The 25168-nt window shown below is 37.3% G+C and overlaps 1 protein-coding gene across 7 annotated transcripts in view; it reads right to left on the bottom strand.

Annotated features, from left to right (window-relative positions):
• The window catches only part of Acaca (acetyl-CoA carboxylase alpha), a 281891-nt gene that overhangs the window by 216783 nt on the left and 39940 nt on the right, over positions 1-25168 (bottom strand). For 6 of the 7 annotated variants that reach the window (XM_033762915.1, XM_033762912.1, XM_010626803.3 and 3 more), the window contains 2 exons: positions 9264-9310; positions 4689-4941 (listed from right to left, as the gene is read on the bottom strand). In XM_033762915.1, coding sequence (XP_033618806.1) covers positions 4689-4941; positions 9264-9310 — 300 coding nt within the window. Of the gene's footprint in view, positions 1-4688; positions 4942-9263; positions 9311-25142; positions 25160-25168 lie in introns of those variants that run through there. The other variant, XM_019207827.2, reaches the window with a different exon arrangement.

Below are 25168 nucleotides of genomic sequence, written 5' to 3'. Positions count from 1 at the left end.
TATGTTATTAACCTATGTCTCAGTTCTCTATCCATAAATTGTAGGCAATAATAGTACAATACTAACCTCACAGGGTTGTTGTGAAGATTAAATGTGGTTCTCCATCTAAAGCACAACAGAGTATCTAGTTCAAAATAAAGCACTTGACAAATGTTACCTAGCATTACCACTATTTTTCTAATTAGTCACTGAGAAAATGTAACAGCTAGTTCTTAAAAATGTGAATGACTGTGGGTACAACTGTGTGGAAGAGGGTTTCACCTAATATGGGTGAGGCTATGGGTTTGATCCCCAGCACTGGGAAGAAAACAGTGAAAAACAGGATAGGTAATGCCAGCAATAGATATAGCTTATCTTTCACTATGGTTTCCTTAACTTCCCTTTTGTTTTTCCTTTTGTGTGGTTTTTTTTTTTTTTGAGACAGGATCTCACTTCGCAATTCAAGCTGGCCTTGAACCCACTATGTAGCCCAGGTAGGCCTTGAACTTAGATGATCTTCCTGCCTCAGCCTCCCCAGTGCTGGGATTACAGGTATGTGCCACCATGCCCAGCTTTTCTTCACTTCTCTCGAAACCTTTTGAGAACAGAAGCTGAAAGCCTCTTCTAGATTCACTCTCACACCAACACCACTGCTGCCCATGGAGAAAGAAAGGGCAGCTCATCTTTATATGAATTTTTAAATCTACAGCAATGAAATATGGTATCTAAGAGCTGCTTCCAAACTGATTAGTATACTGCCTTTTCAGTATCATGGAAGAAACTTTACAGATCATTTCTAATTACAAAGAGCTTCAACGTTCTCTAGTTAAGATTCTTCTCAGAAGTGAAACATTTTATAGAAAATCTCTTGGGCCAGGGATAAGGCTCAGTGGTTCTGCTGCCTGCCTTGCAACTGCAAGGGCCTGAGTTTGACCCCTGGTACCAAAAAAAAAAGAAAAAGTAAAAGAAAATCTCTTACCTAAATTCTCAACTTTCAAAGACAATGGTAAAATACTTTATTTCTGGACCAAAAAACAGATAGGACTATAATTTACCTTCCTCTCCTTCCAAAGCAGCAACTATTAGGAACTCAAGGTATAGAACATCTTATGCTGGATTCATGTACATACAAGTAACAACAGATTCTTCTCAGATAAATTCCTTCATTAAACACGCTTGCTAAGCATAAAAAGTTGGCCATTCCATATTCTGAGCATGCATAATATTTTAAGATGTTTAAAAGAAAACTGACAGAATTTCAAAAACTTTCACATGATGGAGTAGATTTTTTTAAAAGAATTAAAGAAATTACACTACTCTAAGAGGTAAAAGATCCAAATGTGGAGTAACCTGTTTCCACTGGACTTAAACCAGAAACTCAGCACACTAGTTGACAAAACTGATTACAATCCTGTTTGATAGCGTGAGTTGATAGCACGTGGTACATTTTCAGTAAGTAAGCAGAACAATCTGACCTCAAGTGGCATTCTATAAGGAGTAGAGAAACTGCCAATACCTACATAAACAGATGTCTCTATTACATGCCTCTAAATTGTATACGAGTTATAAAAATTAAGATGTCCATATTCAGTCTTCTTTTTTAAGTGCCTAGCTGAATATTAATAATGAATTTAAAAAATATACTAACATAGCTAATAATCCCCAAGCGATTTTATCTAAAAATATTAAGCCAAGATAATTGTCTTCAATGAGGCCCATATGTTTCACCAAGATATAACTACTTTCTGGGGCCTGATCTTCAAATATTTGGGTCATAAAGCTTAAGAAGGGAGTTAGCTAGTCTTTTGCTAAACTCTAGAAAAACATAAGTCACCTTCATCTTTAGAAAAATCTATTTTCTAATCCCACTCATCTGCATACACAAGGCATTCATTTAGAACGTAAGATCAAGCCCCAAACTTAAGAGAGAGATGCAGTCTCAAGTTATGACAATCATTTCACTTGGTATGAGATCTCCAGTTAACATCTCTAAGGAACATATCTGCCCCTATCATTCTATGTCACCTGTGCAGATTAGTCTATTCATTCTAGGAGCTGATCTTAAACTCAACCAGCCTCTATTTTCACTTTGACTTCGAAGAATGAAAAGGAGTATCTGAATCAGTATATTCATTTTTACAGAGAGGTCAATGAGTTAAAAAAAAAAAAACCATGAATTGTTGATGATCACATACCTAATCAGGGTAGATGTCAGAAGTCTTTCTACTATCAAATGAATTTGATAGAATTTAAATTACCCCCAACGACACCACATCCAAAGGTGACTTAAGAAATAGATCAAGAAGAAACTCGGTTCTATTTTAGAACATTAGCTAGCTGAGAAGCTAGTGGAAACTGGCAACTGTCCCTTTCCCAGGTCACTGATCACACTTCTGTCCATGACTCTTCCATGAGCTACCAGCGTGAGTTTTGCCAACAGTAAGACATGCAAAGAAACTTAAGCACCACACCACTGATCACAATATCTCTGAATAATAGTCATGATCTTTGGGAGTGATCTGGCAACTACAAACTACCTTGTGATATCATCAGCTGAGCTTCCTGTAATGATTTATATTTCACCATTGCCAAACACAGTTTTCCTAATCCAACAAATGGACATTATATTTCACATAGTCTGAAACTGGACAAATTTCCCTAGCTGTGCTACTTCAAGGGATGAGTTGAACCCCATCTTTCTCAGTAGAGGCACTATAAGCCTCCTATAATTCCAGCACTGGGGAGGCGGGAGGGAGGAGAATTGCTTCAAGCTCGAGGCCAGCCTGGGCTACAAAGTGAGATCAAGGTCAAAAAAAAAAAAGAGGCATTATGACTTTTTTTGGAGAAAGGTACCAGAAATCAAATTTGGGACCTTGTACTTGTGAGTCAGGTGGCAGAACCACTAAGCTAAATCCCAGGCCCACTATGACATTTTGAGAATAACAATTTTTGGTTGTATGGGATCCTACAGTACTCTACAATACACACAGTTTAGTATTACTAGTCCTCTGTCCTTAAAAATACAAGTAGTCCCACAAGTCAAACAACCTCATACAGTTCTGAATGACCTTGATAGGGAAGATACAACCACCAGAATTAACCTTAGGGTCAACTTCAAAGTGAAATATAAAGTAGAAAACATTTACGTAAAGACCTAACTAATCCTTTTCCCTGTCACTAATTCTTTACCCAGAGGTTAGATATGATACTTTGTTCATTAAATCTATTTTTTTGTATGAATAAGTTATATAATTAAGTCACTTGTATGGTCAGGGAAATTGAGTAAAAAAATTACTGAAATGGAATGAAAACATTTGAATTTGAATTCCAGTTCCCTGACTATTCAATCTTAGATAAATTATTTGCCTTCATCAGTTCTCAGTTTTCTCATCTATGAAAAACAAAAAGTAGTCAGCATGGTGGCACATGCCTTTAATCCCAGCACTCTGGAAGCTGAGGTGGGAGGACTGCATGTCAAGCCCAGACTGGGCAACTTAGCAAGACTCTGCTTCAAAAAAAAAAAGAGAGAGGTAGGGAGGCCTGGGAATATATATGGCTCAGTATAAAAGCACCGAGTTCAATCTTCAGTAGTACAACCAAAAGAAAAAAAAAAAAGCAGTATGCTAAATGGTCTCTCTGGTCCATTGCATTTCTAGGCATCTATGAAATAAAACAGAATAACTTGCTTGACTTTTTTTTTTTTTAACCTCGTGGATAAATGGCAGTGATTGCTAACACTTACTACTCCATCTCTTAAAAGCCAAGATTCTAAACCCAGGATATAACAATAAGGCAGAAGAGTCACCCCTAGCCAGATCCAATCTGAGAATTTACTGTATCAGTATCGTGAGTATATAAAATGAAGCTCAATTATTTTATGATCCATTAATAACAGAGGTGCTAACATAATAACAGCAGCAATCACCACCCTAACTTATGTTTATCTAGGTTAGACCTATAATTTTAACACTATATGTACATTAGAATAGCCTTTTTAAATATTGCCCCAGTTCCAGGGTAAGCCAATACCCAACGAAATCAGACTCTCTAGGGACCCAGCTTATTTCTTAACCACCTTCCCAAGGGATTCTGTTAAACAGTGAACCTTTAATCCAAGGATAGCAAAGCAAATGATTAAAGGTTAGTATCTTACATACTGGTTGGAAAATAAAACATCAATAAATAAGAATAGTACAGTGCTACTATTTACTAACATTCTCAATTACAGAGATTGTGTTTCTACAGAAAATGGAGAGCTCTATAAGAATCCCTTATTCATATCATAATCCTTTATTGAGGACTGGCTATACCAGAAACAGAATGTAACTTTCTGACATGATGAAGCAATTCAAAGAAAGATTACTACAAATTTTCCCACTTCTGCAGAATTCCTATCAATCATCAAGAAAGTTAAAACAGTGTTAGTCAAAGTAGAACAGAGACTGAAACTCCTTATTCTAACTCACTAGATCTCACTAACAGATCTACTATGTAAGAAAGGTAGGAAGAAGTTAAGAAAACTATTCAGGAAAAGACAATTCCAAAACCGGCAAAATATATCATTTCCCAATTACTCATTAAGGTTATGCATCCAGTGACACTGGAAGAGGTAAAGCAAACTTGGCTATTATTCCTGCTGTTTTCAGAACACAATCAAAAAATGAATAAGACAGGTCAAGTAAGTTAATCATGAAATTCATCTTTCTTACCTTATGTGTGAGGCCAAACCATCCTGTAAGCTAGAGATTCCCAAATCAGAGAGTGTATCTGAGCTGCCAGAGGCTGGTGACAAAGAGCCCTCCTTCTCCTCCAGTAGGTCCAACTTCACCAAGTTGCTGATCTCATCTTCTGAGTTATCTTCAGACACAGAACCAATTATGAATCGAGAGTGCTGGTTCAGCTCCAGAGGTTTGGCCAAGGAAGATGGTTCATCCATTATTCTTTTGAAATAAGCTCTGAGAGCTATGAATAAATTGAAAAATGAATGAGGAAAGTAGGTTATGGACAACCACCTACAGCTGAAGACACTCAGAGGTTACATCTAATAAACTATAGCTGATCCTTGGAAGCAAGCTAGAGTTTGAGATTTAGCTTCCTCAGCTATTCTATGTCAAGGCCTTTGTTTCCTACAAGGGAGAAAAAGTGAGGTCACAGTAACTATACTAAAATTAAAATCAGTTCACTCTTTCCAAAAAAAAAAAACTTTTTTCAAAAAACATAAGCCATATTGTATACCTAAAATGTACCAACAAACTTAATGAAAAAAAAAAAAAAAAAAAACTTAAGCCATTCCCAATCTCTACCAATTTAGTCATATCCAAAGGATATTATGACCATAGAAATATCTTTGTTGTATGTGGAAAGCTGATTACTATGAGGTTGAAATTCCAGTTGTAAATATTGGGGGTAATGAGTGATAAGCGTTTGGAGAGACTGAAAGCTGTTTGAAACCTGGTGTTTAAACTACATGATTGTGTGGCTCCAAACACTATGCAATGAAAAGTTATGAATTTTACATAAGTGTATACTTTAAAGTAAACTCTAGATGTGCCACTATACTTGGTTTATTTCATTAATTTTTTTAAACTTTTATATATTGATACATGTTTGTAATACATAATGATTACATTTAGAGTTGATAAATGTACATGACACATCTTAATTCTTTTTTTTTAAATTCCCTTTCCTTCTTCACCCTCTCCCTCCCTTAATCTCTTGGACCACTTCATGTATGTGCACACGTGCGTGTGTGTGTGTGTGTGTGTGTGTGTGTGTATTTTTATACGTTTGTAGTACTTATTGATCATGTTACTCATAGGGACTTAGTGCATGTATGCACACTTTATAATTCCTCTTTAAAAAAAGTGTTTTTTTCTCTTTTCGCTCACCTCCCTCCATCTCTTGGTTCTCTTCCCATATATGAAAGATCTATCTTGCTATTTCCTATTGTCTACCTTTTGTTATGTTTTATTTATTTATTTTTGAGACAGGATTTCACTACACAGTTCAGGCTGACCTTGAACTCACTATGTAGCCCAGGTTGGCCTCAAACTCATGGCTATCCTCCTGCCTCAGCGTCCTCTAAGTGCTGCAATTACAAGCATGTTCCACCATGCCTGGCATTTTCTACCTTTTATTTTGCACTTTATACATTTCATGTTTCTCATATAAGTGCAACCATGTCATATTTAAGCTTGTGTGTCTGATTTATTTCTCTTAATATTATAGTCTCAGGGTGCATCCATTTTCCTATAAATGACTCAGCTTTATCTTTATGGCAGAGTAGTACTTAATTGTGTTAAACTATATCTTTTAAAAATTCACCCCACAATGTCTAGTTTTGGCTTTAAAAGTTTAAGGGTACCTGGTTCAATTCTGTAAATTGAATTGGTAAAGAAAATTAATCTAATAACTAATTTAAAATCCATAATCAAAGTAATGTAGGTATCACCTCAAGTACTATTTCTTTAGATAAAGAACCTTACTAGTCAGGATTACATACTTCTAAGTACTAACTAAAAATGAAGATCAAAGTATAGTTCAGTCAGGCATGGTGGCACAATTCTGCAATCAGCACTTGGGAGGCTGAGAAAAAAAATCTAACATTCAAGTCCAGGATGGGCTACATAGCAAGCTGAAGGCCAACCTGATCTACATAGTGAAAACCTATCTCAAAAACTAAACTGAGCTGGAGATTAAACTAAGTGGCACCGCACCTACCTTGCAAGCACAAGGTCTTGAGTTCAAACCCCCCTACCAAATAAAAAAACTAAAAGTTCAAAGCCCACCAGAAAAAACCAAGCTAAATGAAAAAATGTTTATTTTGCTCCCTCAAAAATCCTATTAAAGCTGGGCGTAGTGGAACACGCCTGTAATCACAGCACTTGAGAGGCTGAGGCAGAAGGATCACTGTGAGTTTGAGACCAGCCTGGGCTACATAATGAGTTCCAAGTCAGTCTCAACTACATAGTGAGATCCTGTCTCAAAAAAACAAACAAAAAAATTTTAAAATACCTGGCATGGAAGTACACACCTCTAATCCCAGCACTACAGGAGGCTGAGGTAGAAGAATGGTAAATCTGAGACTCACTTGAGTAATTTAATCAAGAACCTGTCTCAAAATTTAAAAAACCTACACATCAAGTCAGCATTAGCTTATAGCCTGACTAATCATTTTAATTCAGAAAATAATGATTCTCAATACTAATTCTGAGGTACTATAAGACATTGGACAACAAATTTATTAATATATTTTACAAACCACTTGGAACTATAAAGACAGATAAAAGAAGTTTAAAGGAACACAGAAGGAGGGCTGTGGTGTGGCTTGGTAGTACAGCACTTGCCTAACGTGTAGTGTTGAGTTCGATCTCCATCACCCCACCCATCACTCCTCAACAACCACAACAGTAGAACTAGCACCTGCACCAGCACCAAAATTGCTTGGGAACTCATCAGAGGTACAAGTTCTTGGGCCTCACCATATACCAACTAATTATATTAAAATCTACAGGTAGGGGGTCCAATAATCTGCATTTTTAAAAGCCCTTAAGTTAGAGAACCACTGTGCTCCAAGAATGAAACAGATAAAACAAATTGCTAGGGGGCCAGGGATTTAGCTCAGCGGTACCAGCGCCTGCCTCAAAAGTGCAAGGTCCCGAGTTCAATCCCAGGTACCAAAAAATAAATAAATAACAAAAATAAATTGCTAGGAAAGCAAAAGAAAAAAAGGCAAAAAACAAACTATAAACATTTCCTGAAATTAAATTGGAGATTATTTCATTTCTTTTCCTTTTCTGTGTATGTTTTTGGGAATTGAACCCACTAACGCTTTGCAGTGAGCTATACTCCCAGCCCTTGTGATTTTTTTTTGAGGCAGGGCCTCACTAAATTGCCAAGGTGGGACATGAACTTGCAATTCTCCTACCTCAGCCTTAGAGAGTGGTGGGATTTCCGGCTCTAACATAACTCTAGTTATGACAAAACTAGCACACTTGCCTACTATGCACGAGGCCCTGGGTTCAATCTCCAAAACCAAAAATAAATAAACAACAACAAAAAAGAATCCTGAATCAGGAAAGCTTTAATGTTTAAATTTACTATGCAATATTAGATTTATTTTCCTTTTTTTCTTACCCTGCAGTATTAAAGATAGAGCGCAGGCCTCGTGTGCTTACTAGGCAAGCACTCTACCACTGAGTTTCATCCCCAGCCTGATTTCTTTAAAAATTTCTTCAAATTGTATGAAGAAGTTCACTCTAGAAGCTTAAAAGGAAACAACATTATTTAAAAAGGAAAGAAGAAACAAAAAAGGGATAGAAAGGTGGATGGAAGGGAAAATTCCAACACACTCACCATTCTGAAGAACGTCAAATATACTTTAGTAATGAGCCTATTTCTTTCACATTTTAGGCAGGTTTAAAAACAACAGAGTCGGGTGTGGGGGTGTATGCCTGAGATCCCAGCATTTGGGAGGCTGAGGAAGGAGAATTGCTATAAATTCTAGAAGAGCCTGAGCCATCTAGTGAGTTCAAGGCCATCCTGATCTACATGAGACCCAGTCTCAATAAATAAATACATACATAAATAAATAACAGTAGATTAAAAAGCTAAAATTTTGTCCCAACTAACAGAAAATAGTGGCTGCTTTCTTCACAGGAAAAATAATAGGACACTCAAGTGAAATGCAGACTCTAATTTATAATCTGATTCAAGTTCAATGACCACATACACAAAAAGGTAAAATCCATCACAAAGGAATGATTCCATGAAAGAAGAAAAAGAAAAGGCTAACAAACTATGGTCCCTGGGCTAATAAAAAAAAGGCTCAACAAGGCCAGCAACAAGTTTTCTTTTCCTAGCTTAAAAAAAAAAGATAAAGGCAGCTTTCCCTAATGGATTGCATATATTGGAAGTAGATCAGTTTTAATAGCAAAAGAACCTGTCCAGCAATCAGCATCTGTATAGATTAGCATTCCTAGATAAAAGCATGCAAACTACCAGAAAAGAGAGGTCATGCATGGAAAATCACTGAGTAACTATCCAGACATTCTAGAAGCTATTCCACATTGTGCCCCATTTCCACTAACTCTAGCCCTGAGTTAGAAGGTAGTGAAGCAGTACCAATGTCAGACTCCTTGTTCATTTTAGGTTATCCACCCTAGGTCTGCCTACATTCTTTATAGAATATAACTTTTAACATAAAAGACCACAATTTAGTATTTTAGCACATGGACAAATTTTTTATTAATTACAAACATAAAAGAACATTATTTGTAACTGACCTCTTGTAATTCTTACTGTCTGAGCAGATATCCGTCTCCAAAAAGAGCTAAAAAGAAAAAGAGAAATTTGAAAGTGATTTTTAAAAGATACCAAATCTTTTTATCAATCCCTGTTTTATTAAGCACAATACAAAATTAATATATTCAAAAATTTAACAAATTCAAAAGATCTTTTTTTCCTGATGAAATCTATTAACTTGAAGCATAAAGTTCAGTGTTTAACTACCGGTATTTGTTGGATTCTACAAACAAAAAATATACAAAGAAGGGATGACACTATTAAATAATAACCCAAGTTTACCATTTCATAAAGTGACTTTCCAAGAAAACTGTATACTTAGTACATTCCAATCTTTATCATTTCTAGTATTTCATAAAAAATCAGGCAGCAGGGGGAAGAAAATCACTAGAGTCTCTAAAACAGAGTTAGGCTCTGATTATTTTTTCAAGTGGTTACACAAAAGCTTAGAGCCAAGAAGAAGGCAATTCATCTTCCCATTATATTAAGTCACACATACACATACACACACACACACACATTCATATGACAGGGTCTCAATTTGTAGTTCAGACTAGCCTTGAGCTCACTATGTAGCCAAGGCTGGCCTCAAACTTATGATTCTCCTGCCTCAGCCTCCCAAGTTCTGAGATTACAGGTGTGCACCACCTCACTTGGACCTAAACTCTAAAAGACCAAGAAATGTCTACTCTAAATACTGCTGTTCATCCTAATAATTTAAATCCAATAATTTAAATGTATCTAGGGTACAAATTCACAATTTTGACTATATATAAGAATCATCCAGGACCTTTTTATTTGTTTGTTTGTTTGTTTGTTTTGGTACCAGGGATCGAACTTGGGTCCTTATGCTTGTGAGGCAGGCGGTGGAACAACTGAGCTAAATCCCCGGCCTGGGACCTTTTTAAAAATACATATCTGAATTCTATCCCAGATCAACCAGGCATGGTAATGCACACCTTTGATCATAGAGCTCTGGAGGCTGAAGTCGAAACATCACTGCCTATATCACATAGTGAGCTCAAGTCCTGCCTGAACTATATAGCAAGACCCTGTCTCAAAAAACTGAAAATAAAAATAAATTCTATCCTAGATATACAGAATCAGAACTGCCAAAAGGCAGCCCAGGGATCTGAATCTTAAAATTCCACTGCTGAATGTACTGATGCAAATCCAGACTAGAGAACCACTGATCTAGAGTGGAAAAGAAAATAAAAGGACAGATCTCATTACATTGATAGAGCAATCCAGAATTTCTAAGAGTAGACACCTCCAAATGACAAATAATAAGATTTTAGACAGTGTGGGTATATTAACTGATGAATTATCATGTAACAATGTATGCAGTCTGAGTATTCTTCCCTACAATTAATTGTGTCTGGGAAAGGTCTTGAAAAGAAGGAAAAAAGAAGTATTATAGTTTGGATCAGGTAACCAAGAGAACAGCAGAGCTACAGTCAATCCCAGGCTTAAACTCTGACTATGAAGCAGTGGGAACTTCAACTGGTCACTTAACATCTCTGAGCTTCCTTCTCTGTCAAAATAAATAGAAGATCATATTTACCTCATAGGACTGCTCTTAAGACTGAGATTACATGAAAAGTTTATCTTTGTTGTTGTTTGTTTTTTGCAGTGTAGGGAATGAACCCAGGGCCTTTGCACTGAGCTACTTCCTGAACTCATTTTTTAATTTGACACAGGATCTTGTTAAATTGCCCAGGTTGGGCTTGAAATTGTGATCCTCTTGCCTCAGCCCTCCCAGGGTGCTGGGATTGTAGGCCTGTACCACCAGGCAGGTCATGAAAGGGTTTTGCAAACTACAATGCACCCAACCACTGTTTTCCAAAGCAAATTATCTTTTATATAAAATACATAAAATGTATTCTTGAACTTTTATTTAGAATCCATTGAAAATATTTGGGTTAGGGGTGTAGTTCAGTGGTAGAGCACTTCCCTAGCATAGACAAGGCCCTGAATTCAATCTCTAGTACTACAAAAAAAGAAAAAGAAAATATCTGGAGAAGATTCCAAACTGTGCCTTTTGTACCTGAAAATGAAATTAGGCTAACTACAGATGATGTACCTAGTTAAAAGTCCGTCTCCATTTCCTTCAGAGGTATTTCTCTAATCAAAAGCAATAGACTTGTCATGTGTTCTCTGAACAAAATGACCCTGTATTTTCCAAGCAATTATAAAAAAAAGCAACAATTAGTTTTCATAGCCACTGATAAAAGTATCTAAGCCTTTAATTTTCGACATTTTATTGATAAATTTTAGTGTATTGTTTTAACTCAGTGGTCCATAAGCTTACAATGAATCTTTTTCCAAAACCATATTTTAAACTGGAAGTGCTGGTGCACACCTGAAATCCCAGCACTCTAAGAGGATGAGGCACGAGGATTGTGAGGTTTTTTTTTGTTTTTTTTTAATTGAATTTATTGGTACATTCTAGGTAGACAATACAGTTACATTCATTACTGGGATCTTGTACCTTTACATGCCAGGTCTTGGTTCTCATTTTTTCCCCTTGTCCCCACCCTCCCTCCACCCCCTCCTAACCTTCCCCCTTCAAACGATTTAATTCCATTTTTACATTTTCTCATATTTTTTTTCCTTTTCCCTTATTCCCCTTTCCCTATTTTTCTCACTGTCCCTACACTTTTGGTCCTTTTCTTCCTATTTGCTAATTGTCCCGTTAGGATCTTGAGTACTATTTTAGTTTTTCACACTAGAGAAACTATTCGGTATTTGCATATGTGTGACTTATTTATTTCACTTAGAAGTATATCCTCAAAATGTACCCATTTACCTATGAATGAATCTACTTTCTCATTCTTTATGGCTGAGTAGTATTCCATTTTATAGAAAAACTACATGGAGGATTGTGAGTTTGAGATTACCTGGGCAAGTTAACAAAACTCTCACTTAAAAAAAAAAAAAAGAAAAAGTAATATGTAGGAAATGCCTGTAATCCCTGCACTAAGCAGGCTAAGAAGGGAAGATTTCCACAAGTTTAAGGGGCAGCCTACAGTACATAGTGAGTTCAAGGCCAGCCTGAACTACACAGTGAGACCCTACCGCAAATGAATGAATGAATGGATCAATGAATGAATGAAAATAAAAAGGTGAGCCCAATCTGGTGGTGCAAACCTATAATCCAAGCACTCAAGAGGCTGAGGTAGGAGAACTGCTGTGAGTTTAGAGGCCAGCCTGGTCTACATAGAGAGTTTAAAACCAGCCTGAACTATACAATGAGATCCTGTGTACAAATAAATAAATGGATAGATAGGTAGATAGATAGATAGATAGGGCTGGGGATTTAGCTCAGTATAGAGCTAATAATTAACAAAAATTATTTTCCTTCAAATTTTAAATTTTAAATAAACACTTGTATACCAAGTGAGACAGAAGTTGCATATTCAAAATTACATTAGATTGAGTCCCTAGCTAAGTGGTGTAGATATACAATTATAGTAGTATACCTCTTATGTGAAGAAACATAAAGAAGGGTATTTTATCAAACCTGGAGGTGTAATGGTGAGGAGAGGGACAAAGAAGACTTCCTAGAATTGGAAGACATTACAGATTAAGAACTGGGGGAGAAAAATCCAAGGAGCTGGGAGGATGGTGCACACTTGTAATCCAGCTCTTAGAAGGCTAAGGCAGGAGGATCACCACTTGTTTGAAGCCAGCCTGGATTACAAAGTGAGTTCAAGGTCATCCTAAACTATACAGTGAAATCCTGGGGACAGGGGATGCAAGGAGCAAGAGAAAGTAGCAGTCATTATAGAAGGAGCAGCTGAATAAAGATCCAAATGATAGGATATGATAACATGAGAAATACTAGCTCGTAATGGTCACAACAGAGTTAAAGGTCATTTCCTTCCACAATCAACTAGAAACTTTGGTGTTTTTGTTGTTGTTGTTGTTTTGTTTATCTTTATTTTGTAAACCAATACAGTATTTCCTTAGGATATATTTATTGGTCAGATGAAATAACAACTGTTTATCCTAGTCCTTATTTCTCAGCCCAGGAACAAAAAATATTTTCCAAGATGAGGCTGATGTAAACTTCAGTATCTTTCAAGAAATCTTTAAAGAAACACATACCTATAATCCCAGGATTTGGGGAGGCTAAGGCAGAAGAATTGCAAAAAAAAGGGGGGCTGGGAATGCAGCTGAGTGTAAAGGTCCTAAATTTAATTCCCAATACAAAAAAAAAAAAAAAAAAAAAAGGGGGGGGAGGGTTTTAGCGCGGGGGTCCCCCCCCCTGCCTCTCCATGGCAAAGCCCTGAGTTGGATCCCAGGTTAAAAAAAAAAAAAAAAAAAAAAAAAAAGTGGGGGTAGGGCTGGAGATTTAGCTCAGTGGTTCCTCCGCCTGCTTCACAAGCACAAGGACTCAAGTTCGATCCCCGGTACCAAAAAAAGGGGTGGAGGTCTTTAAAGAAGTATTATAAAACTATTGGATAAAGACGGTAGATAAAATAACTACCCATTTTCAAAGGTACCTGAAATGCCACTGAAACAAATGTAAGGAAAATTTTCTAAAAGATATAAGCCACAAAAAGACCAAAAAAAAAAAAAGACGAAACAGCAGATGAAGCAGCAAGTGATTAGGTAAACCGAAGAAATGAATCATAACCCATCTGTAGTAAACTTACATAGAATAAATACAATTGGTATCATAAAAATCTCCGAAATGTTTCATCTATGAAAGAGCCAAATAAAGAGAATTGACTGAAATTGTTTCAAAAACTTCAGGTCATTAATTTTTTTTTCCCCCAACTAGTAAAACTAGATGACTGCAGTTTCCATCCTGATAAAAAGATTGAAGAAGCCAAGCATGGTAGCACATATCTATAACGCCAGCATTTGGGAAGCAGAAGCAGACTAGCCACTAGTTCAAGCCCAGGCTGGGCAACAAAACAAAGCAAAACAATGCACAAATATTATTAGAAAACAAGATATTCTTGGGGCCAGAGATGTAGCTCAGCGGCACAGCACCTGCATGGCAAATGCAAGGTCCTGAATTCAATCCCCAGTACAAAAGCAAAAGAAAACAAGATATTCTTATACTACAGTTACCTCATGGGGCACTGGGGATAAAGATCACCAGTACCACAATAAACAAGAAAAGCCAGTGAAAGACAAATGCCATGAAAGACAAAAAGGGTAGTGAGTGTTCTAGATTTAAAAAACTAAAGAGAGGGTCAGGGATTTAGCTCAGTGGTTCTGCTGCCTGCCTTACAAGCACAAGGTCCCGAGTTCGATCCCCAGTACAAAAAAACTAAACTAAAGACATACTGGGCTTATGGTGTATTCCTATAATTCCATCACTGAGGAGCTTGAGGGTGAAGGATCAAAAAGTCAAATTCGAGGCCAGCCTGGGTTATATATGGTATTTCTCCCAAAACAAGACCTAATAGAAAATAAGCCCTTGTAATAGCAACCTAGCACCAAAGTAAGTCCTAAGATAGTCGGCCAGGATGGACATATTTAGAACATCCACTGTAATACAAATGGATATAATGAATTATAAAATAATATTAATACATAATTAAATGTAAATAAATGTTATTGACATTAATACTTTAAATGATAATATAAATTATAATTAAGTATTCATAAATAACCCCAAGTAGGTGCCTTTGAATGAGAGATAAACGCCTATGTAAACAGATAAACTCAAGACTTACTGCCAACTGACCAATCTGAGCACAGACACAACGCACCAGTACTGTACACTTGATAACAAACGGACGTGGTCATGTCTAATATGAATCTTCGTAATTCAATGTATACCATGTTGTTATGGATGCACTTAAAGCACTCATGTGAAATAAAAGTGTTTTCTGAATTTTGGTGCCTGCAATTTTTTGTCACTTTTGTGTGAACCATCATTCTTAACTGTCATCATTTTTTTTTATTGGTTTATTGGTGCAGTCTAGGTCTACAATACAGTTACATTCATTAATGGGATCCTGTACCTTCACATGACAGTTCTTGGTTCTCATTTTTTCCCCTTGTCCCTGCCCTCCCTTCACCCCCTCTTCCCCTCCCCATTTACAAACTCTTTATTTCCATTTTTACATTTTCTCATATTTTTTCTTTTCACTTATTTCCTTTCCCCTACCCTTCCCACTTTCCCTACACCTTTAGCCCTTTTCTTCCTATTTCACACTGTCATCATTTTTGTGGTCACTCCTGTCTTGTAAGTCTTCAATTAACACTTGATTTAATGGAAATTTTATGAAGTCTACCCTTCAAGAGTTTGTGACTTGGATGAAGAATACATAAGATAACATCACTGACAGCTGTGTTGCCAATGTACTACCAGCAGGCCACAGGCACAAGAAGTGCTCATTTACAAAAGGCTCTATTGCTGGACATGAGAGATTGTGGCCAATGCTTCTACAGGAAATTGAGTTGTAAGAAATGAAGGTTGGAATTCCAGGTTTGGAGAGTTATGACAATGTTCCAGAAGTAGATGACATACTATATTTGAATAAATGTAATTTCTATACATGAATATATATATATATATTGATCACAAGAAGTGCTCATTTACAAAAGGCTCTATTGCTGGACATGAGAGATTGTGGCCAATGCTTCTACAGGAAATTGAGTTGTAAGAAATGAAGGTTGGAATTCCAGGTTTGGAGAGTTATGACAATGTTCCAGAAGTAGATGACATACTATATTTGAATAAATGTAATTTCTATACATGAATATATATATATATATTGATATAAACTCACAGCGATCCTCCTGCCGCAGCCTTCTGAGTGCCGGGATTACAGGTGTGCACCACCACACCTGGCCATAAATATATTTTTTTAATTAAAAAAATTTTTTTTTGGTACCAGGAATCAAACTCAGGACCTTGCACTTGTGAGGAAGGCAGCAAAAACACTAAGCTAAATCCCTGGCCCTAACTGTATATTTTTATACGTGAATCAACAAATAAATGCAGACCATTATACATGAGAAAAGAAAGCATCCTCTGAAAATAAGCCTTGATGCATCTTTTTGAGCATAAATTAATATATGACCCCATTTTATTTTCAAGAAAAAATGGTAGTGAGATTCTGTTTTTTTTTTAAAGTTAGACCCTTGGGAATGAAATATAAAGCATGATTCTCAACTGTATCATGAATTGAAACACCTGCACTTCTTTTTTTTTGTTGTAATGGGGATCCAACTCAGGACTTTGTGCTTGTGAGGCAGGCATGCACCACTGAGCTAAATCCCTGGCTCACACCTGCATTTTTTTTGTTTTGTTTATTTTTTTGGTACTGGGGATCAAACTCAGGTCCTTGTGCTTGCAAGGCAGATAGATGGTGGAACCACTGAGCTAAATCCCCAGCTTCTACACCTGCACTTTTAAAGGATAGTGAAACAAGTGAGGAAACTCAAAAGGGACTGCACGTTAGATGCTATATGAATATTAAATTTTGGCAGTATAGTGAGAGTGATAAGGAGAAACAGAAGTATTTATAGGTGAAGTATGAAGTTTATCAACATGTACACACATGAAAGCACTAAAGCAAATGTGGCAAAATGTTAAAATTGGTGAATCTCATTCATGGGTACAGTGATACCAATTATGTTAACCTTTGCAGGCTTAAATTTTTTCAGGATAAGTTATAAACATTTTTATCTCCTATTTACTCTTTCTCAGAATGCCACTAGAAGATATTCTCCATCAGAATAAGGGACTAAACCAAGAATGTGGAATATATGGGAAATAACTTCTCCACAACAGAAGAGAAGAGCACCTCCAGGATGATGGGGAACAGTGAGTGCAGTATGACAGCGAAATATCCACATACAGAGAGCAAGCAGAAGAGACTAAGAAAAATTTTATAGAAGAGAAAGATAAAATATTTAGTCCATATCAATGTCTTGAGAGATTTAGAAACCTGGTAAGGAGTAAGTAATAAATATACAGAATTCTAACAAATAAAAACAAAGATGGTTATTCACTCCCAAGAAGAAAAGTAATCATGGGATGTCATACAACTAAATCCTGTATAGCATTTACACATTCCTAATGTAAAGTTATCAATAGAACAAGGTAAATATAACTCAGTTAGCTAGAGTTAGATGATGGGGATAGGAAAGCTATAAATGAATGGTGAGGGTAAGAAGTAGAGTCAAATCCTCATTTTCCATAATACAGCATTAATAGGCAACAGTGAAAAATCAAGATGTAGCAAGATAGTTTGTTTACAGACAAAAAGATATATCACAAATACATGAGCTAACTTATTCTGAAAAAAGTAGGAAGGGGCTGAGGACTTCGATTTTTGTAAACAACATTGTGGAACTATATGATTTGTATGATGGGGGCAGGAAGTTATATATATGCATCTGCTTTAATAGACATAAAATCTGCCATATGTGGTAGTGCACATATGTGATCTCAGCTACCTGGGAGGCTGAGGCAGGAAGATCATGAGTTCAATGCCAGCCTGTACTACAGAGTAAAACCCTGTCTCTCAAGAAAAGGAAGCAACAGAGCTGGGAATAGTAGCACTCACCTATAATGCCAGCACTAGGGAGGCAGAGGCAGGAGGACTGCCTCAAGTTCAAGCCAGCCTGGGCTACACAGTGAGACCCCCTTCTCAAAAAGAGAAGAGGAAGAGGAAGAGGAAGAGGAAGAGGAAGAGGAAGAGGAAGAGGAAGGAAGAGGAAGAGGAGAGGACAGGAGAAGAGACCACAAAACCCTGAAAAATGATGCAGAAAGTCTCAGTAAGTTATTAAGAAATTAATAACATTAAATGTAAATGAATATATCTGATAATTATTAAATTAGTAACAGGTTGCTTCTGATATAAAGGACTAGGATGGGCTGGGGATTTAGCTCAGCGGTTCGGTGGCCTGCCTCACAAGCGCAAGGACCAGAGTTCAATCCCCGGTATCAAAAAAAAAAAAAAAAAAAAAAAAAAAAAAAGGAGACTGTAAGACAAAAATTAGGAGGAAGAATGTCATTGTATACTGTTTTCTATTTTTGAACAATATGTGTTAATTATGTATTATTACCAACTAAAGATTTTAAATAAATTTTAATAAAAAGGCTTTCCCAAATTAATCCATGCCACTCTGATACTTTATTTTAATCTGCCTAATCCTTTATATAACTGAAATATTATTTGTTTATTTATCAGTACTACTATATATGTTTTACTGTGTCATTGACTATGAGATATTTCCTCAATGAAACTGGGAAAACTTATTCTGTCTTCCAATTGTCTTAGCCCCACAGCCTCAACACCTCACAATGCTATGTCACTAGGCTTTGAAGGTTATTTCATCAGCATCAAATTTATTTGAGATGCAAAGCTAGGAGACATGAGCTGTCTATTTCAAATACTATTTTGTTTGTTGTGATGGAGTCTTGCTATGTGGTTCAGACTGGACTTGAACTCACTATGTAGCATAGGCTGGTCTCAAACTCACATTCTCCTGCCTCAGCCTCCCAGAGTGCTGTGATTACAGGCATGTATTACCATGCCTGGCTTTCAAATACTATTCTTTGAAAAAATTTAGAGATCTTATAAAAGCAATTTATGAATTCTAGAGGCTCTGGTATAGCCAGGCATGATGATGCATGCTGTAATTCCAGCACTCAGGAGACTAGAGCAGGAGGATCATGAGTTCCAGGCCAATCTAAAATTTTTAAGAAGAAAAAACAAATCTTAAAAGCTTCAGTGTTATGAATCAATTACTGATGCTCATAATCTTATTTAATAGGGCTATATTCAAAGAAAGTCAGATCCATAATTCAAGTGTATCAGTTAACTTCCAAAGACTCTCAAGGACAAGAATTTCCCTGAAGAAGCTGAGCATGGTGGTACACATCTGTAATCCAGCACTCAGAACGCTTAGGCAGGAGGATCTCCATGAGTTTGAGGCCAGCCTGGCCTACATAGTAAGTTTAAGGCCAGCCTAAACTATACAGTCAGATCCCATCTCAAAACAAAACAAACAAAAAACAACAAAAAAAATAGTATTTCTTTCTTTCTTTTTCTTTTTTTTTGGTACCAGGGATTTAACTTGGGACCTTGTGCTTGCAAGCCAGGCAGCAGAACCACTGAGCTAAATCCCCAGCATCCAAAAATAGTATTTCTTCAAAAATATTATTATTTTCTTTTGGCCAAATCATCTGGATGTGATAAGCCATTATATTCAACATTAACAGGTAGAGATCTAGAGTTGGAGAAATTTACAGATTAAAACAGTGATCCTTTTGGAATTAAAAGTCTAGGCAGTTTAGGTAGCTTTAAATTGAAAGTAAGGAACTCCAGGCTAGGGGTATAGTTGAGTAGTAAAATAGTATACATGCTTAGTATATATGAGTTCAGTCTCCAGGCACACATACATACACACACACACACTTAGTTGGTTCATGATGCATTAAGTCAGATGGTGAAACGTGAAATATAGCTGGAAGTTTTCAAAAGAAATATCAGACAAAAAAAATTAGGTGGAAAACTGAACTAGAAAGTTCCTTACATACTTTCCAATACTAAATGTTCTATTAAGTTATTGTATTTTATGAGATGGGATTAAAGAAAAATTAAACAATTTGTTTTGCCAGGGCTAGGAATTCCACCAAATGTTGAAACATAATACAACCACCTATCATCATTATCTTGCTGCTAATCTACTTATATTACACCTAATAAACATTAAGAATTTATCAAGAGCCTGCCTCACAAGCACAAGGTCCTGAGTTCCATACCCGGTACTAAAAAAAAAAGAAAGAAAAGACCAGATGTGGTGGCACACACCTGTAACCCCAGCACTTGGAAGGCAGAGGCAGGAGGATCGCTGTGAGTTCGAGACCAGCCTGGGCTACCTAGTGAGTTCCAGGTCAGTCTCAACTATGTAGTGAGACCCTGTCTCAAAAAAAAGGAAAGGAATTTATCAAGCTACTATCTTCCAACTTGGAGTGTGTGTGTGTGTGTGTGTGTGTGTGTGTGTGTATGTGTAAATACATACTTATACATGTATGCAAATTTGAATGACAAAAAAAGATTTCAAAAAATGTATTAGTATGTGTTTGTAGTAAATGTTTATACTTCTTGTAGGTAATTGGTATGCACATATAACACATCTTAATTCCTCTTTTCCCTTCCCTCCCTCCCTACTCCCATTTGAGAAAGAGCTGTCTCCTTACTTCCTATTATCTTTTGTTTTTGTGACTTTTTTTTGGCTTTGATTTTTGGAGATAGGTCTTACCATGTAGTTCAAGTTGATCCCGAACTCATGGCAATCATCCTACATCAGCCTTCCACATGCTAGGATTACAGTTGTATGGTACCATATCCAGCTATTTTGCTATTTATATGTTTGGTTTGTCATGTGAGAGCAATGTGATATTTAAGCTTGTATGTCTGACTTATTTTATTTAATATTATAATCCCAAGGTGCATCGATTTTCTTACAAAGTTTATCTTTCTTTATGACAGAATAGTACTCCATTGTGTGTAAATATATTTTCTTTATCCAGTCATCTGTTGATTGACATATAGGACATATAGGGTACTTCCAAGATTTAGCTATTATTAATTGTGCTGCTACAAACATGGGTATGCATGTATCACTGTAATATGATGCCCTAAAGACAGGTTTGAAAGCTGTCTACAAAAAGACAATAATGTTAAGGAACTTCTTCAGTGAGTTTATTCTATTTCTATCATAGGGTGTGGTTAGATATTCATAAATAAGGTCTTCTATTCCTTAAAATATCTTCCCCAAAGCTGAATCTGTTTTTCAAACTTTGTGAATTCATTTACTTTGTGTTACCATTTAAAGGAGAAAATCATTGGGCTGGGGATTTAGTTCAGTGGCACTGAGCCTGCCTTGTAAGCCCAAGGTCCTGAGTTCAATCCCAGGTACCGCAAAAAAAAAAAGAAGAAAATCATTTATACAAACATTCTATCTAGAATGATTACTTTATAACTAGTATAGCCATGCAATTTAAATTCCTGTTGTCAGGGCAAGGTAAATATTATTTATTGTGGATCCTTATATAAAGAAAAAGATAAGGAAAGCTAAGTGTGTTGATACTTGCCAGTAATCCCAGCACTCAGGAAACTAAGGCAGGAAGGTCACCGTGAGTTTAAGTTCGGCCTGAACTATATTGTGAGACCCTGTCTCAAAAAACAAAAAAGGAATGCCGGGCATGGTGGTGCATACCTGTAATCCCAGCACTCGGGAGGCTGAGGCAGGAGGATCGCGGCATGTTTGAGACCAGCCTGGGCTATACAGTGAGTTCCAGAGCAGTCTCAACTACATAGTGAGACCCTAAAAAAAAAAAAAAAACACACACACACACACAAAAAAAAAAGGGCTGGGGATTTAGCTCAGTGGTTCCGCCACCTGCCTCACAAGTGCAAGGTCCCAGGTCCCAGGTTCGATCCCCTGTATTCCCCCCAAAAAAAATTTTTTTTAAAGGATGAGAGGAACTGAGGATGTTGCTCAGTGGTAGGGTGCTTGCCTAGCATGTAAAAGACTTTGGGTTGGGTTACCAGCATCACAAGAAAGAAGGGAAGGAGGGGAAGGAAGGAAGGAAGGAAGGGAGGGAGGGAGGGAGGGAAAAAGAAAGATGAAGGGCTCGGATTTAGCTCAGTGGTTCGGCCACATGCTGCGCAAGGGCAAGGTCATGAGTTCGTACCAAACAAAACTAAACAAACAAACAAACAAAAAGAAAGAAAGAAAGAAAAAAGAAAAAGAAAGAAAGATGAGTAGCCAGACTTGGTGGTATACAATCCCAGCACTCAGGAGGCTGAGGTAGGAGGACTGCTGCAAGTTTGAGGACAGACTGGGCTAAACAATGAGCTCAAGGCCATCATGAATTACAAAGTGAGACAGTGTCTCAAAGAAAAGATGAGAATAGGCATGCTGAAAAGATGTAATGAGTTTAAGTCCCAAATAACATCACTGGAAGCTGGGATCAGTTAGGGCTACCAACTTTTGGGTAAGGTGCTTAAGATTATTTATTGTTGAAGCTTCTTTCCTTTTGCTTCCTTAAACATCCTAAGACTAGATGGCTTAATGGTAGATTGAATAAATAATAAACTGGTACAAACTGAATCATTACAGCATACTTAACTAAGATCAATTGGCTGAACTTGAAAGAATTTATAGCTAATCAGATGCATAATCTTTATTTATGCAAGTACAAAATTCTTGTAACACTATTTGTGATAGTTCACAAGCTATTTAAAAACACCTGAAAACAGTCCATTAGATTCAAATAAAGTAACAAATACTTGAGTTTTGTAAAAATAAAGCAACAGAAAAGCAATAATTCAAGGTGAAAAGTTAAAGAAAACTATTTGAAAATGGTAGTCACCTCAACAGTTATCGAAAATCTTTTTCAGCCAGTCTTTAGTGTTCATTCACCACTTCATAATCTTGGAGTTTTAAGGTTTGGAAAGATGTTTGACACACAGCTTCTGTAATTATTAATCTTTAAGAACATGTCCTATAGTAATGTAACTTTTTTCTCGATTGCCAAAAGATTTCCTCCTCCTCAAGAGGAAATCCTAATTTCCAATATATTATTTCACAAATTTTATTTATTTATTTATTTTTGGTACTGGGGATCAAATTCAGGTCCTTGCACTTGTGAGGCAGGCAGCGGAACCACTGTACTAAATCCCCAGCCCTACACAAATTTCATTCTTATTTCTTTATTTTTAGATTATTACTAGCATGTTAGTAGTCCAAAAAAAGGGGGAAGGGATATTTTAAATTAAAACAAAACAAAACAAAAAAAACCCACTAGCCCCTGACCTGTTAAACCAGTACAAGAGACAAGTAAAAAACTTTTTTTTTTCCTAGTCATTGACTGAAAAGGAAATACTGTATGGTGCTGCCTACACCTGAACCTGTTCACACATTTTAGAGAGGTCAACATTAAATGAGAGTTGTCTGAGGCTGGCTTTCACAATACTAGGTCTTTGACATTACATTGTCTGAAGTATAAAGTCATTAAGCAAAAGGCCATCTTTCCCAACTTTCCCTTCCATTTCAAAACAATTTAATCTCTCTTTTTTTTTTTAACGGTGGCAAAGTTTACTTGAAAAAGTAAAAGTGAAGAGGAGGGGAAAACCAGCTCTGCAGAGCAAGCTTGGGCTAAGAAAGAAGAAAAGAGCAAGGGCCGGGGATTTAGTTCAGCGGTTTGGTGGCCTGCCTTGCAAGCGCAAGGACCCAAGTTCAAGCGCCGGTACCAAAAAAAAAAAAAAAAAAAAAAAAAAAAAGAAGAAGAAGAAGAAGAAAAGAGCAAAATAAAAGTACACTCTGGAGGACACAGGCGGGCTATGGCAAAAAAAAACCTATTTTACCTTATGATGGATGTTCTCTGCACTGGTAAAACAAAGGAGACTTCTACAACATTTGTAAATAGACATCTTTATAACCTATTACTTTACCTGTGGCACCTTTCATATACCCACTTTACAATATTAATTATTCTTGGGTTCATATCAGTTCTCCTGCTATACATTAAGTAGTAAAAATAAAGAAACTGTGGCAAGAGAAGTGGGAAAACACTTGCTAGTTTATAGCAAGCAGGATCCTAGCTGAACTCTGCTAAATGTAGTCCTGCTCTGTTAGACACTGTTTTCCCAATGGGCAGAAAAATCCTCAACACAGTCGTCCAAAGCATCCCTTATGATGAAGCAAGATAAGATAAATTTGAATATTTGAACCCTCCAAAAGAGAAGTAACTACCATACGTAACCAAAGAAAGCATCCTTCTCAATCTGAACTGTGGGATTAGAAAAGAAACTAGAGAAAGAAAATCAAGGAAAACCAAGTTTTGAGACTGAAGACCAGATTATTAAGTTTAATCTGCATACAGTGAAATTTCTGAAACTCTAAGTATAAATGGAATCAGGAACTCCTAGAGTCACTTGATTTCAGTCTTAAACCTCAAAACAAAAATAGTTCAAATTAAAGTAGTTCTCTCTGAGAAGCTATATTCTTGTATACTTCTACAAAATATAGGCCATAAATCCTATATTAGTCCCTGACTTTTAGAGGGGCTTTCAAGTGTTCACTTGCCCTTCTCCAACTCCAATAATAATGTTGGCCTGGATCGGGGCAGGCCCTTCTTCAGCACACATGTTCCTCTGAAATCTTTACCCACCCATCGCCTTCCTGTTTCCTATCTCCAAATGCTGCCCCGAATCAGTACAACATTCGTGAAGGAAAGAATATCAACAGGCATGTATATTTAGTACATCTCCACAGAAGACCTAAAATCCTTTGAACAGGAACTGGCAAAGGACAACCTGCTTGGCCCTGGCTCTCGCCAAGATACAAAGACACAGTGAGAACAAGATTCTCTGCACCCCACACCTCGCTCCGCAAGTAAAGGAGACTTTAAAGGCAACCAGACCCAGCCCTGGACACCGTCCTCCCACGTGGTATTCTCCCGCTCCCTGGCCCGGAGTCTCATCTCAGAGGGGTATGGCATGAATCCGTTCCGAGTCGGCCTAAAAGAGCACGAACCACCACATTTAGCAGAGTTCAGACAGGAGCCTGCTTGCTCCAGGGGCAACCCCGTCCTCCTCAGGGGCCCAAGTCAGTACGCCTCTCAGTTCCGGGGTCCGGGCCGCCATCCCCGCGACTCCAGAGTCCTCCACGGTTCTCGGGAAAGGACCTCAAGGCCCCACGGCTGAGGAGACTGCTGGACTGCCCAGCCTCGACGGGTCAGGACGGGATGGAGCCCGGCCGCGTGCGCTCTGAGGCTGGGAGGCGGCCCCTGCTGCCACCGCCCCTCCCCTGCCCCAGCGTCTCCAGCTTCAGGATCCCCGGCTGCAGGGCCTCCTTTCCCTCACCTCAGGCTGGCGGCGTCCGCGGTCCG

The sequence above is a fragment of the Fukomys damarensis genome, unplaced genomic scaffold, assembly GCF_012274545.1.
Source record: "Fukomys damarensis isolate Sample0158 unplaced genomic scaffold, DMR_v1.0_HiC HiC_scaffold_13, whole genome shotgun sequence".
Taxonomy (NCBI): Eukaryota; Metazoa; Chordata; class Mammalia; order Rodentia; family Bathyergidae; genus Fukomys; species Fukomys damarensis.
This window is presented reverse-complemented; position numbering and strand designations above follow the sequence as displayed.